This window comes from Corvus brachyrhynchos, unplaced genomic scaffold (genome assembly GCF_000691975.1).
Source record: "Corvus brachyrhynchos isolate BGI_N302 unplaced genomic scaffold, ASM69197v1 scaffold293, whole genome shotgun sequence".
Taxonomy (NCBI): domain Eukaryota; kingdom Metazoa; phylum Chordata; class Aves; order Passeriformes; family Corvidae; genus Corvus; species Corvus brachyrhynchos.
The window spans coordinates 891,931-904,537 of NW_008237410.1; the positions used below are offsets into that span (position 1 = coordinate 891,931).

At 38.6% G+C, this 12,607-nt stretch overlaps 1 protein-coding gene across 9 annotated transcripts in view; it reads left to right on the forward strand.

Moving 5' to 3' along the window:
- The window catches only part of RALYL (RALY RNA binding protein-like), a 387,338-nt gene that overhangs the window by 355,492 nt on the left and 19,239 nt on the right, over positions 1-12,607 (forward strand). For 8 of the 9 annotated variants that reach the window (XM_017731047.1, XM_017731048.1, XM_017731051.1 and 5 more), the window contains 2 exons: positions 6,594-6,707; positions 11,028-11,206. In XM_017731047.1, coding sequence (XP_017586536.1) covers positions 6,594-6,707; positions 11,028-11,206 — 293 coding nt within the window. The remainder of the gene's footprint in view (positions 1-6,593; positions 6,708-11,027; positions 11,207-12,607) is intronic. The other variant, XM_017731054.1, reaches the window with a different exon arrangement.

The following is a 12,607-nucleotide window of genomic DNA, read 5'->3' on the forward strand; positions in this document are numbered from 1 at the left end:
CCGTGGCCCAGCCCGGCCTGGCCCAAGCAGGGCCTGGGCCGAGCCTGCCAGCCCCCGCACGGGGCCCGCAGCCACCTGTCCCAGTGCTGGAAACGAGAGAGAGCTCTGCCTGGGGTCAGTCTGTTCTTAAGTGTGGATCACAGAGGCGGTCACAACTTTAAGTGGCTTAAAGAATTGTCCATATTCAAACTGGCCAGCTGATAGGTTCTGTCAGGTCACAGAGGAAGCTGTAAGCACCCCTTTGCAAGAACATCACTTCCGAGACTATGCTTGCTAACCCATGACGCCCCCATATAGCAAAACTCTCATGAGATGACTTCCCCTAAGACATTTTTTAAGATGTAAGTAGAAATCTCATAGATGTAACGCTTCACACTCAGACTGGATCCAGAAAATGAACCCATACATGTCATATTAAGGATCACAACCTGGGAGATCCCCTAAGTGAAATCACCAGAATCAAAAGGACTCTCTTCTGAAAAACAGCAATCCAAAGGCAGAAGTTTATTGTTGAGCAAAGATGTTACAAAAAACATAGTACCAAAAATGCCTTGCTCAATGATGAACACATCTGCAAAGATAATATCTGCCAGCACAGTAAACTCCTGTTTGACCGAAAAGTGACAATATGTGTTTTAAATTTGTGTCCAAAACACAAAATACATTAGGAAGATTTGACTTCTTTCTTAAATCCATAATTTTTTCAGGAACTGTTATCAATATTTTGTTTTCTTTTTAACTCCAAAGACTAGAAAAACATAAATCAGCATTTCCAAATTACCAGAAGTAACTCACAAAATTAAACATGTTGGTGGGTAAATCACACATAGTAGTTCTTCATATTAATGGTATGTTAATGGTATGAAGCAGTACATTCAAATTGCTATTTAGAACTGGGAAAAGCTCACTTTCTCTGACAATGCAGAAATTGAAGGTCTCAGAGTATGCACTTTCATTTTACACTGCTGAAATCAGGAGGAAAATATTAATCAAATCTTTTATACTCTGTGTGCTTGAAATTAAGGCATAGACACTTAGGACGTTAAAATATGTATTGAATTATGTCTTTAAATGAATTAATGTTGACTCATAGAGTTTATATTTGGCTCCATCAGCTGATCCATTTTTCAGTGATACCTAAAGTAATAAAATATGATAAAATATTTTATATTAAACATGAAGGGCTTAGATAAAAATGCATGACGTTTCTTTCCAAAGAAATCTGAATCATGCTTTGTGGATGAATCAATTTGCAGTTACTGAAAAAAAAATGTTTCAAAATATAGCTGTAGTTCAATGGTAGGCCTTTCATTTTTAAAATGTGACTGACCTTAATTTTATATCTCCTGTTATGCACTGGATGTGGCTTGTCTCCTTTGGTGTTAGATGCTTCAGTGAAAGATGTATTCTGGAAGGCCACAAAGGGCTGGAAAGGGTCACTGAATCAAATGCCTAACTCTTGCAAGTAGCATCATCCTTTAATCCTTTCAGATACATTTTAAAGATAGTTAGAGTTTGGTTTTTTTCTGTGTCTGTTTCTTCTAATTTCCAGCTTAGTTTGTTTCTCATTTGTTCACATTCTTTTTTTTTGTGCCAACACTGTCTTAGCATAAAAGTAGTATTTCTTTTTGCCTTTTTTTATCTTCAGCAAACAAGCAAAACACTTCTGTCACTCTACAGGCTTTCCATTTTTATGGTCATCTTCACAGCTGTTCTCCACATGTACCTGCTAGAATTCAGTGATTCAACTTGTACTCACCAGCTCCTCATACAAAGACATTATACTTCTCCATCTTTAGCAGTACATCATCTGACACATCCTAGCACTGCATTTTCCTTCTCGTGGCTGCATATAGTGATAGTCTATTATCAACCCAAGGATAATTCCGTCACTCTCTTTTTCTGCTGATGAGCCTTGGTGCTGAGAGTAGAAGTTCTGCTGTTAAGTGTAGGATTTTTTTTCAGTGCAATTGCATGTCACCATTTTTTCTAATGTAATATTCCTTAAAATCACCTGACCTCTTCATCCATTTCAGTTTACTCTGAAAAGATGATATCTTTCAATTTCATGTAATCAGAAAATTACATTTTTGCATCAGAGTTGTTCAAGACATTTAGCCATTTTGGTGCCAGTGCTTGAGAAATTTCATTAGTAATTTCTGTCCTTTTCAATATGTGCATTTCTGTCACCTGCTGGCCTTTGTTTATCTGCTATTTGGGAAAAAATTACCCAACAGTAAGTTACTTTATTTTCCTCTTCTGTTGTTCAAAAGCAGATGAACAGATATTTTGGACACATGCAGCTCAGGTCATGTTTACCAACGGCTTTATTTCTTGCCTAAGATCAATTTAAAAAAATCCATGTTGTTTTAAAGGGAAATTTATACACTTAAAGCAGGACACCTGGAGCACAGAATTTATAATCTTTACATTTTATCTTTGTCATAACACTGCTTTAAAAGCCTGAAGTTCTTCTCAAGTGCTATTCTACTGAATCATAGACTCACAGAATGGAAGGGACCTCTGCAGCTCCTCTGGTGCAAGTGCCCTGAAAAGAAAATTTCCCAGGACCGTGTCTGACCACATCCATGGGAAAAAAAAAAATAAAATTCCTGTGTTAAGATGCAATTTCACATGCTTTAATTTATGACAAAGGTCTTTGGTGTGTCAGTGGGGTCTACTGAGAAGAGTCTGGCTTTGTTTTCTTCATTCCCTTTTATACTGGGGGCCCAGAGGTAGACACAGTACTCCAGATGTGGCCTCACAAGTGCTAGGTAGAGTGGTGTGCTGGGTTAGGCTGGGGTAGAGTCAATTTTCTTCACAGTAGCTACTATGGGGCTGTGTTGTGAATTTGTACTGGAAGCAGTGTTGATGACACGGGGGTGTTTTAGTTACTGCTGAGCTTATACAAGGTCCTTCTTTGCTTCACCCCACCCCACCAATGAGCAGGCCGGGGGGCACAAAGAACTGGGACGGGACACACCTGGGGCAGCTGACCCCAGATGGCCAAAGGGATGTTCCAGACCATGGTATCATGTTCAACAAAAAATTATGGGGAAGGGTGGCCACGGCTTGCTAAGGGCATCTGTCAGGTGGTGTTTTCATTTGCACCACTTCTGCTTCTTGGACTTTATTTCTTTCTCTGTTATTTTCCTTTTCATTATTATTATTATTATTATCATTATTATTATCATTATCATCATCATCATCATCATCATCATCATATTGTATTTCAATTAATAAACTGTTCTTATCTCAACCTATGAGTTTTCTCACTTTTACCCTCCTTATTTTCTTTCCCCCATCCTTCTGGGTGTTAGAGAGAAGTGAGCAACTGTGTGGTGCTTAGTTGCTCGATGAAATTAAACTGTGGCAAGGAAAAGATCTGGCTCATGCTCAACTTACTTTTCATCACAGTCCTTCATAATTTGTCTTTGGTAGTTGCTCCTTACTACAGAAATAACCACTACACTATAATTGAGAGTGGAGTTTCTCTAGGAGAATAATTTCAATGACTTGTACATTTCTCTGCAAGGTAAAACAATAAGCAATTCAAGTAATTGCACCATCACAATGTTGAAAACAGACTGAAAATGTGGAACTTGCGCAGATAGGTTGAGATTTTTTTCTCTTTTTTCTTTCAGTCCACTTAAGTGTTAACTTGAAGCAATTGACTCTATGAACACAGAATCACAGAATCATTTAGATTGGAAAAGACCTACAAGATCATCCAGTCCAGCCTTTACTGATCACGACCTTGTCAACTAGACCATAGCACTAAATGTCACAGACAGTGGTTTCTTGAACCTCTCCAGGGATAGTGATTCCACAACCTCCCTGGGCAGTCCATTCCAGTGTTTAACAACCATTTCCATAAAGAAATTACTTCTCATATCCAACCTGAACCTCCCCAGATGCAGCTTGATGCTACATCCTCTTGCCCTATCACTAGTTATCTAGGGGAAGTGGATACCTCCCACCTGGCTACAGCCTCCTTTCAGGTTGTTGTAGAGAGTGATAAGGTCACCCCTGAGCCTCCTTTTCTCCAGGCTAAACAACCCTAACTCCCTCAGACACTCCTCATATGAATTACCCTCTAGACCCATCACCAGCCTCATTGCCTTCATTGCCCTTCTCTGGAGACTCTCCAGCACCTCAGTCTTTCTTCAACTGAGGTGGTTAGAACTGGACACAGCACTCGAGGTGTCTCACCAGTGCTGAGTACAGAGGGACAATCACTGCCCTGCTCATGCTGGTCACACTATTGCTGATACAGGCCAGGATGCCATTGGCCTTCTTGGCCACCTGGGCACACACTGGCTCATGTTCAGCCATCTGTTGCCCAGCACGCCCTTGTCTTTTTCCTCTGGGGTTTGTTCTTTGAATCCTCATTGTTGTCTTGTTCCTTCTGGTGCCATCTTCTTCCCAACCTAGTTTTTCCAGAGACACCACATGGAAGCCCCTGTGCAGCAGACCTGAGGTGAACAGCAGCCCTATGCATGTGCCTGTTTCCTTGTCAAACTCAGATATGCAAATGTTTTCTGTTTTGCTTAGTAGACTGGAAATAAATACCACTAAGTCCTTGCAGTGTCACTTCTGAGTTTGCACCTTTTGGACTTGGCCAGCCTGCAGTTTGCTAGTCAAGGGAGCATCCCTGACACATCAGTTTGGCTGCATGAAATGTGTTGCCAGCTGGCTTCATAGTGGGTTCCTGCCAAGACTTAGCATTCCCCGTTGGAGCAATTCCCACCATTTCACTCTGGATTCTGAGCTACCTTGCTACTCCAGCATGGACCAGCCACTGCCCCTGGGGGATCAGTAACCTTCTAAATATACAGTCGTCAGAATCTTAACATTTTGTTTCAGATCTGTGGGATTGGATAGTGACCCGTTAAAGCCTTGCTCTATAAATGCACAAAATAATTCCATCATATACTGCATAGCATATAAGAGTCTAGCATGAAGGTTAGTTTTATGCTTTTTTCTTTAAGTCCTTCTGTTCATTCAGTGTGAGATTGGAGGTTTCAGCCTATGATAGTGTGAGATAATGCAATTTCTTAATATGAACACATGATTAAACAAGTGCATTACCACATATAGCAACCTACTCCCTTTAGCTGACATGTTACACTATACATGACCCATATTCTAAGATAAAAGTCTTTGGTTTCAGCCTCAGTGAATATGCTACAAGTTTGGAATAAGGCTGATTTGCAGCAAAATCATACTCATTAATTACCACTGAAGCAGGCATTAGCTTGTCTTCACACTTCACCATCAAATTGATTCCCCAATACAAATTACCATGAGACACCATGATAACAAACGTGGCCAAGGATCAATGAACAGGACTGATGTAGCATGATGCAAACAGAAGACCCTTTTGACAGAAAGGGAACATGTCCTTCCTAGCAGAACATCCCTTTTCCCTGGCTCAGTAAGGGCCCTCCTGTGTGTGTGTGTGTATCCGTGTATCTGTGCTCTCGATACACACACCAAAGTCAATGAACATCCTCCTACAGCAATGGTGGAGGAGTAACATAGCTCAGTGCTCTTCCACTGCCAATCCCTCACAGTGACGGTCCATTTCTTCCTACAAGAATTGTAAGAGTGACAGCTCTGTTGCCTACTCCCTTTATAAATGGCTTTCTTCTCCCATACTAGCACAGGGATTTTCTTCTCTTGAACTTTTCCACATGATATCCTAGCACAAAACAGGCAAGTGAATTTGATTGGACCACCTTCGGAGCATAAAACACATGTTCTGATAATGCCAAAATAATGAGGTAATTAATGAGGGCTTCAGCACTGTTTCTTTTGAAGCCAAAACACCTCCAAAGCAGTTACTCCTTCTTAGGTTAGACAATGGCAGTGCAATAATGAACAAAAATGAAGAGTAAAGCAGTGCAACAAAGACTTGGAGACTTCAGCTAATAATTTATAGGTGATGCCTCCATGTCCTTGAATGTAATCATAAAGTGAAGTATTTTTGTATGTTATCCATAGCTAGAAAAAATACAAGAAATTGCCAACTGAAACTGAACTGACAGCTTTGGAAGCAACAAAACTTGACATCTCTTGCAATGAGTTTTTGGCTGGAACATAACCTTGCATCCCTGGCTTCCCTAGCACTTATATTACCATTCACTCCTGCTGAGGAATACATACTGCTACTGAGGGGATCTTTTTTTTATTGTCAGTATTATTACAAAATAGTCCAGCAAAGTAACATTGCAAGACTGTGACCTGTTTATCCAATTTGAATCATTCTTTCACTATAGGCTGTTTTTAAGTAAAAGTTACTTGGATTTACGAAGAATACCTTTGAGATGTTTTTCCTGAAATTATTACAGAGCAACACACCTTACATGAACTCTTGCCATTAAGGCTTAGAATCCTGTCTTTTTCTAGGATTCAGCATTTTTAACTAACAATGTTATTTTAAAAGCTAAATCTCTAAAAATATTGACAAAAATGAGGGAGTAGAATTTCTGCTAGACAGAAAAGAAAAAAAGAACATGTTTTGCTTGGGTGGGGAATGTTACTACAAATATAGTTTATTTCATGTTTTGCATTCTGCTCTCTTTCCACAGTGAAATCAGACGAGTTGCAAACAATCAAGAAAGAATTAACTCAAATCAAAACAAAAATTGACTCCTTGCTAGGGAGACTGGAAAAGATTGAGAAGCAGCAAAAAGCTGAAGCAGGTAGGTAAAAGCCATTTTTAGTGAAATGAATAAAATTAGAACCTCTTTACTAGTCAAACAGACAGACCAAAGAGAACGGAACCTTTCTGAAATTTTGGTACATATGGAGGCCTGAAGCAAGGTAAATTAACTCTCAGGTAGAAGTCCTGTGAGGATAAATTAATATTCTTCACAGAGCAAGCATCATCATTTAAGAATTGTTTTTTATGGTATAGTAAGAAAAATTATCTTTCTAGATGTTCTGGAAACAAAACATCACTAAAAAACTGACTGAACAGAATTAAGCTAGAGGTTGTTGACTGTGGGGGTGCTTGTGCTAGGCACATTAAGGATTAATAGATGGTGTATATCAAGAATTATTGCCTGGGCAGTAGGCAGTACTGCACAAGTTGAAGCAAGGAAAAATTTCTGTTTGATATAAGGAAGAGATGCAACTAATCAGTATAGTGAGTTGACCAGAAAGACCATAGTGGCTCCATCCTTGGGAACACTCAAAACTCTTTGGGCTCAGGACCCATGGACCTGGGCCAAACTTTGAGTTTGTCTCTAATTTGAAGAGGGATTACACTTGGAGACTTCAGAGATGCTGTCCAACCTCAGGTATTGAGTGAAGCTGTGGCCTCTTTGTAAAACCAGTTACACCTCCAGTTTAGCTTTTTTCTGACTTAAAAAGTTTTAGTTTTAGGCAAACTTTGGGAATAAAAAAAATCCAACACTAATTTATAGTTTAATCAAGAGCTTTACTACTGTCATTGCAGTGTTCATTTTGTTAGATGAATGATCTCACCTGGCAGCACTTTAAAGTCATCCTGAGAGTTATAAGGTTGTATGTTCACCATGGTGTACATAAAAACAATCTCAGTTCTTATGCCTCTCTGTGGTATTTTCTTTGCTATTTCCTTACAGATCACATGGTATATGTTTGTACAGAAGTTGTGTACTAGTGAGTTGATTTTGTGAAAGCCAGCAGGGAAATGGAAGCCTTATCTCATGAAAAACTCACCCCTCCATTCTGTGATAAAACCTTTTTATGAATTTTGTGTGAAATGTGTGAAAGAAATTCTGCCTCAGAACCCACAAGTACCTGGGTGTCTGAACAGTCAGTTACATGAAGCCAAAAACCCATCAGAACACATAAAGAGAATTCCATCAAGACTGTCTAAAACTGGAATTAGCAGTTGAGGGTTACAAACCCTACACAGTCAAAATAGGAATTTAAATCTGGATCCTTCCTGTTCCCAAGTAACTTAAAAAAAAACCCAAAAAACCACAAAACAAAAACCTACCTTTTCTTTACAATCATTTTCTAAGTTGACAGACAAGGGCCAGTCCCCCATCTGTTACAGTTTATCTCACAAAGTTGAGGGCTTTTTTCAAGTCTAAGGTAAACCATTAGTACAGAATGTGATTATCTCTTTCAGGAAAACTGCGCACAATATGTATTCATTAGACTCTATTTTGTACTTTATGCAAGTTAGATAAAAGTTGGTATAATTGGTGAAGATGTAATTGCAAGGCACTCCATTGAATCACTTGTGCACTGAAATACTCTGAGACCATGCATCCATAACTTGGGGAGCTTTTTATAAAAAATCCATTACTATGCAAAACAATCTGCACATCATTGTACTTTGATATCCAATTTTCACTTTTGCTAAAGGACTGTAGTGAACCCATTTAAATAGAAATCAGCTCAAAGAGGAAAACGTTGATTCGTATTGAATCATGGTCATATGCCTTTTGAAGACAAGCAATGAATATCCTCAGAGATTAAAAAACGTTTTCAAAATATTGATGTTTTAAGACATTGGGTGCAGAATCCATGCCTCATATTCTTTGCTTCTCATTGGAGAATGTGAGGAGACAAACACAGAGATACCAGTGAGCATGGAACCTCCTTTGAGTCTCCTGACCTGATGAGAAGGGTTATACAGCCTCGGTGATTAGTCTGCAGATTCAAAAAGATTTGTGTAACTACATCAGTAGCTGAACTATTTCAACTAGAGTGTCAGATGGGAAATGATGAGATGATTTTGTTCCTTCTCTATGGTTTGGCAATATTATTTCTTACTTTCTTCTGCCAGAAGGTGTAGCCTCACTAAGACTGGAATCAGAGAGAGGATCTGTGTCTCACTTACGTAAAGCAAAAATTGAACCATCATCTTGCCCTTTTGGTTTTCTGAGTTTGAATCACTCTCCTGAAGAATATTTAAGTTTTAATCTTAAAAGTTGTTACATCTGGAGGAATGTGATGTTACAGGCTGGACAAGCTCAGTGCATACATTGGTTACTGCTCTACAGCTGCCTGAAAACTCTCCTTATAGTAACAGCTGATGTTCTGTTTTTTCTGTTATCAACCCCTAACCTTTCCAGTAGGGGGAATATAGAAAATAGGATTTCCTGTACATAGGAAAACTGTAGAAATAACTCCTTTGTTTGCAAAAATCTGAACTGGGAAGCCGGGAATAAGATGTTCTGATGAGAAAATAAATGTTAGAGAATATTCTTCCTGTGATATTAGAAATTAGGCTCTAATTAGGCTGAAAGATAGGAACTTAAGTTTAACTTCTCAGAAGAGCCCAAAAGAGATGGGTACTGAGATGGTATTTTAGCCTCCTCTGAAGAACCCAGTCTATCTTCTCATTAAGACAATTAAGTAAGTGACCTAATTTTTTAGCAGCTGTATCCTAGTAGGTTTCCCATTTAAATGTATTTTCTGTCAATTCAGCAACCCTGTGTTTAAAAGCCTTAAGCAAAGTTGATTCAGTTGTTATTACCAGAGCTGAGTGATCTCAGAAGTGGCTTAAGACAGGAAGTGGTAGGGCCAGAAATAGTAGGTATAGGTGATTCAATCCACATTTAAGGCAAGTAGCACAATCACTTATAAGTAGCATAGCATTGTCTGGAGCACCTTACCAACAGAAGATGAAGCTCCATGGGCTGAATCTTCTGCTAATACATGTGACTACAGTACTGTTGAAGCAGCTGTCTAAGATGACTTTGTATTCTTTAAGAATCTTTCTGAAGACATCAGGTGACTGAGGGAGGAAAGCTCAATTGTTCTGTTTCTTCAGTAAGTGAAGTTGAAAATGAGGGACTAAAGGCTAATGAAGACTAAAGACATGAATGTAAGTGGCAAAATAAGTGTGCAAAGTCAAAAGGTAAACAAAAAATCTTGGTTTAAGACTATGGAACAGAAAAATTCAATCAGATTTGAATAGTATGTGTAGCTGGTAATAATGTATGGTAAAATAATAATATGCTCATAGAGCTTCAAAAATATAGACCTTCAAGGCAATCCTTGATTCATTGATTGTCCAATAAGATAGGCAATGAACTACTAGTGTTACAGAACAGTTATTTTTACAAAGGAAGAAATGCTTTGTTCTGGGAATTTTGTCATTGATCACTCTCAGACTGAAAAGATACTGTTTTTCTAGCTACATGCAACCAATTCTCTGGCCCTATTCACTTTAGGCACATAAAGTTTTTCATATAAGTTCCTGATGTGCATAGGAATAAGACTCTGATCCCTCCAAATATTCTTCTGGCCAGTCTGTCTCTGTCATTCTTCCATCAGTCCTCCTCAGGATTTCTGCTGTTTGGATGAAGTTCCTCAGCATATCCAGGAGTTTTCACAATACCTAGTCACAACGCAGCTACCCTCAGGAAGACAACAAGAACAGATTCTTCAGGCCTCCATGGAAATGGTCTTTCTTTTCACCACTTCGCAGAAAATATAGGAAGCCAATATTTGGTTGATTAGAGGGGGGCATTCTCCAGTTACTTCAGCACATTATACCAATAAGGAGTAACTGATACTTTACTCCATAAAAAACATGTTTACCTGTCTAAAATGATTTGTTGATTTCCTGTATGGCTGTTGAGATATATTCACAGTAAATTCACACAAATTCTTGTTCATTTATTGGCAATTAACAGCCTTCTGCTTCTCAGAGCATAAGGATTTATGTACTTCTCATTGGCTGGACATGAATAAATATATGGTGACTATGCCAGTTGTAATCCAAGGGAAAGTCAAGTACAGAAAATCAAAAAGCTGGATCTATTGGTAAATCAAGCCTTCATCCACTGCATGGCATAGATGAGGTAATGACCATATTGATATTGTGATTGATTTATGCACTAATTTTTGAAAGACAAATTTTCGATCGTATTTGCCTGGTAGATATTATCACACCGAATTTTACAAAGCTAACACACCTGGAGATGGAAGCTTAGGTTTCTTCTGCAGAGCACTTTCCTTTGCCACCAATAGGAAAGGTTACTGAATCTCTATAGAGTATGTTTTCCTTACAGAAGCCCAAAAGAAACAAATGGAAGATAATGCTGATTTGATTCAAGAGGAATGCATATCAGAGAATGCAGATAACTCTACAGAAGAGCCAATTGAAGGAGGGCCAGATGCAGATGGGGATGGAGAAGATATGACTGATGGGATAGAGGAGGATTTTGATGAGGATGGCAGCAATGAGCTGGTAAGGAATAATCATGCCATGTCTGTCTATATGGTTCCTACAAGTAACCACAGAGAACCAACAGTCTGGATTAACAAAATAAGCTCACAGCAGCACTGTGGTGTTCTGTAACTAGTGCCTAGACCTATACGCCTCATACACTGTAATATCGATTAAGCATAGGAACCTCTGAGGCCAAACAAGAAAAATATATTTTACTACACTTGATAATTTCAGAAAGGAAATAAAATGTAGTTTATATTGGTTTACATTTATAATTTTACCTATATAAAAATGTAGTGTGCTATTTTTTCTTTTCCTTTTTTATCTGGTGCATTTCAAAATTAAATAAGATTCTAAAATGGTGAACTTTTTCATTAGTAAACATGTGCTTCCCACAGTCCCAAGTCCCTATCTTCCGTGTATATACCCTGCAGGCTGTATTGACAGATACAGATTTTTTGGATGGAAGGATTTTTCCTTAAGACATTTTGGCTAACAAATATTTGGGTTTTCAGCCTGAGGCTGCACCTTTAATGAAATACCCATTATGATGCTAAACTCCTAAGTTCTTCTAGAACAACATTAAAAAATACTTGGAATGTCAGATTTATACATTTCTATGCAGTCCTAATAAGAATGGAACAGTCACATTAGTTCAGCCTCTATAATACTCTCCCTCCTGTCCTGTCTTTCTTATTCTGCTTTGAGCTGAAAGCACTTTTGTTGCTCATTGTCATTGATTGCATTTAAAAAATATTTAATCATGTGTGTACAGTAAAAATCGTTCAGTGAAGCAGCAGAAGTCAGTTAGCAAGGGACCCAGCAGAATCAACAGCAAGTCTGGAGTAGCAGGGCATGTGAATAATCAGGGGTTTGTACTTCTTACTGCAATTGCCATTTAAACCTACTTGTAATTTTCAGGGTTGTGTCCCTTTATCCAGCACAAGACCCTCTTGAATTTCTATATCCTGAATAGCATTATTCCCAGAAGAAGCTACTACAACCTGAATTCCCTCATCTTTTTACATGCAATGTAGAACAGATTACATTATCCCTTTTTCTCCTGTCCAGATATGAGGGATGTCTGTAAGAAGCTGTCACTTTGAATTTATAGGGAGTTGAAATTTTGTAATTAATAAATAGTTGTAAATATAATCTCCCACCATGGCTAATATCTGACCAGCTGAAGCCATTTTAGCAATAGGGGTGACCACAGTTTAACAAGAATGGTGGGGTTTGCAATAATTAGGCACCAGACTCCCTATTACAGACAACTAAGTGGGGATGTTAACATACAGTACATTAGACTCTGATTGCTCAGTGCTATCCTTTCACCCTGTGGATATGACATACTTAGCATATATCCACACTATATTATGACGCAAGAAGTATAAGAATCTTTTTCATCTATCAAAGGCC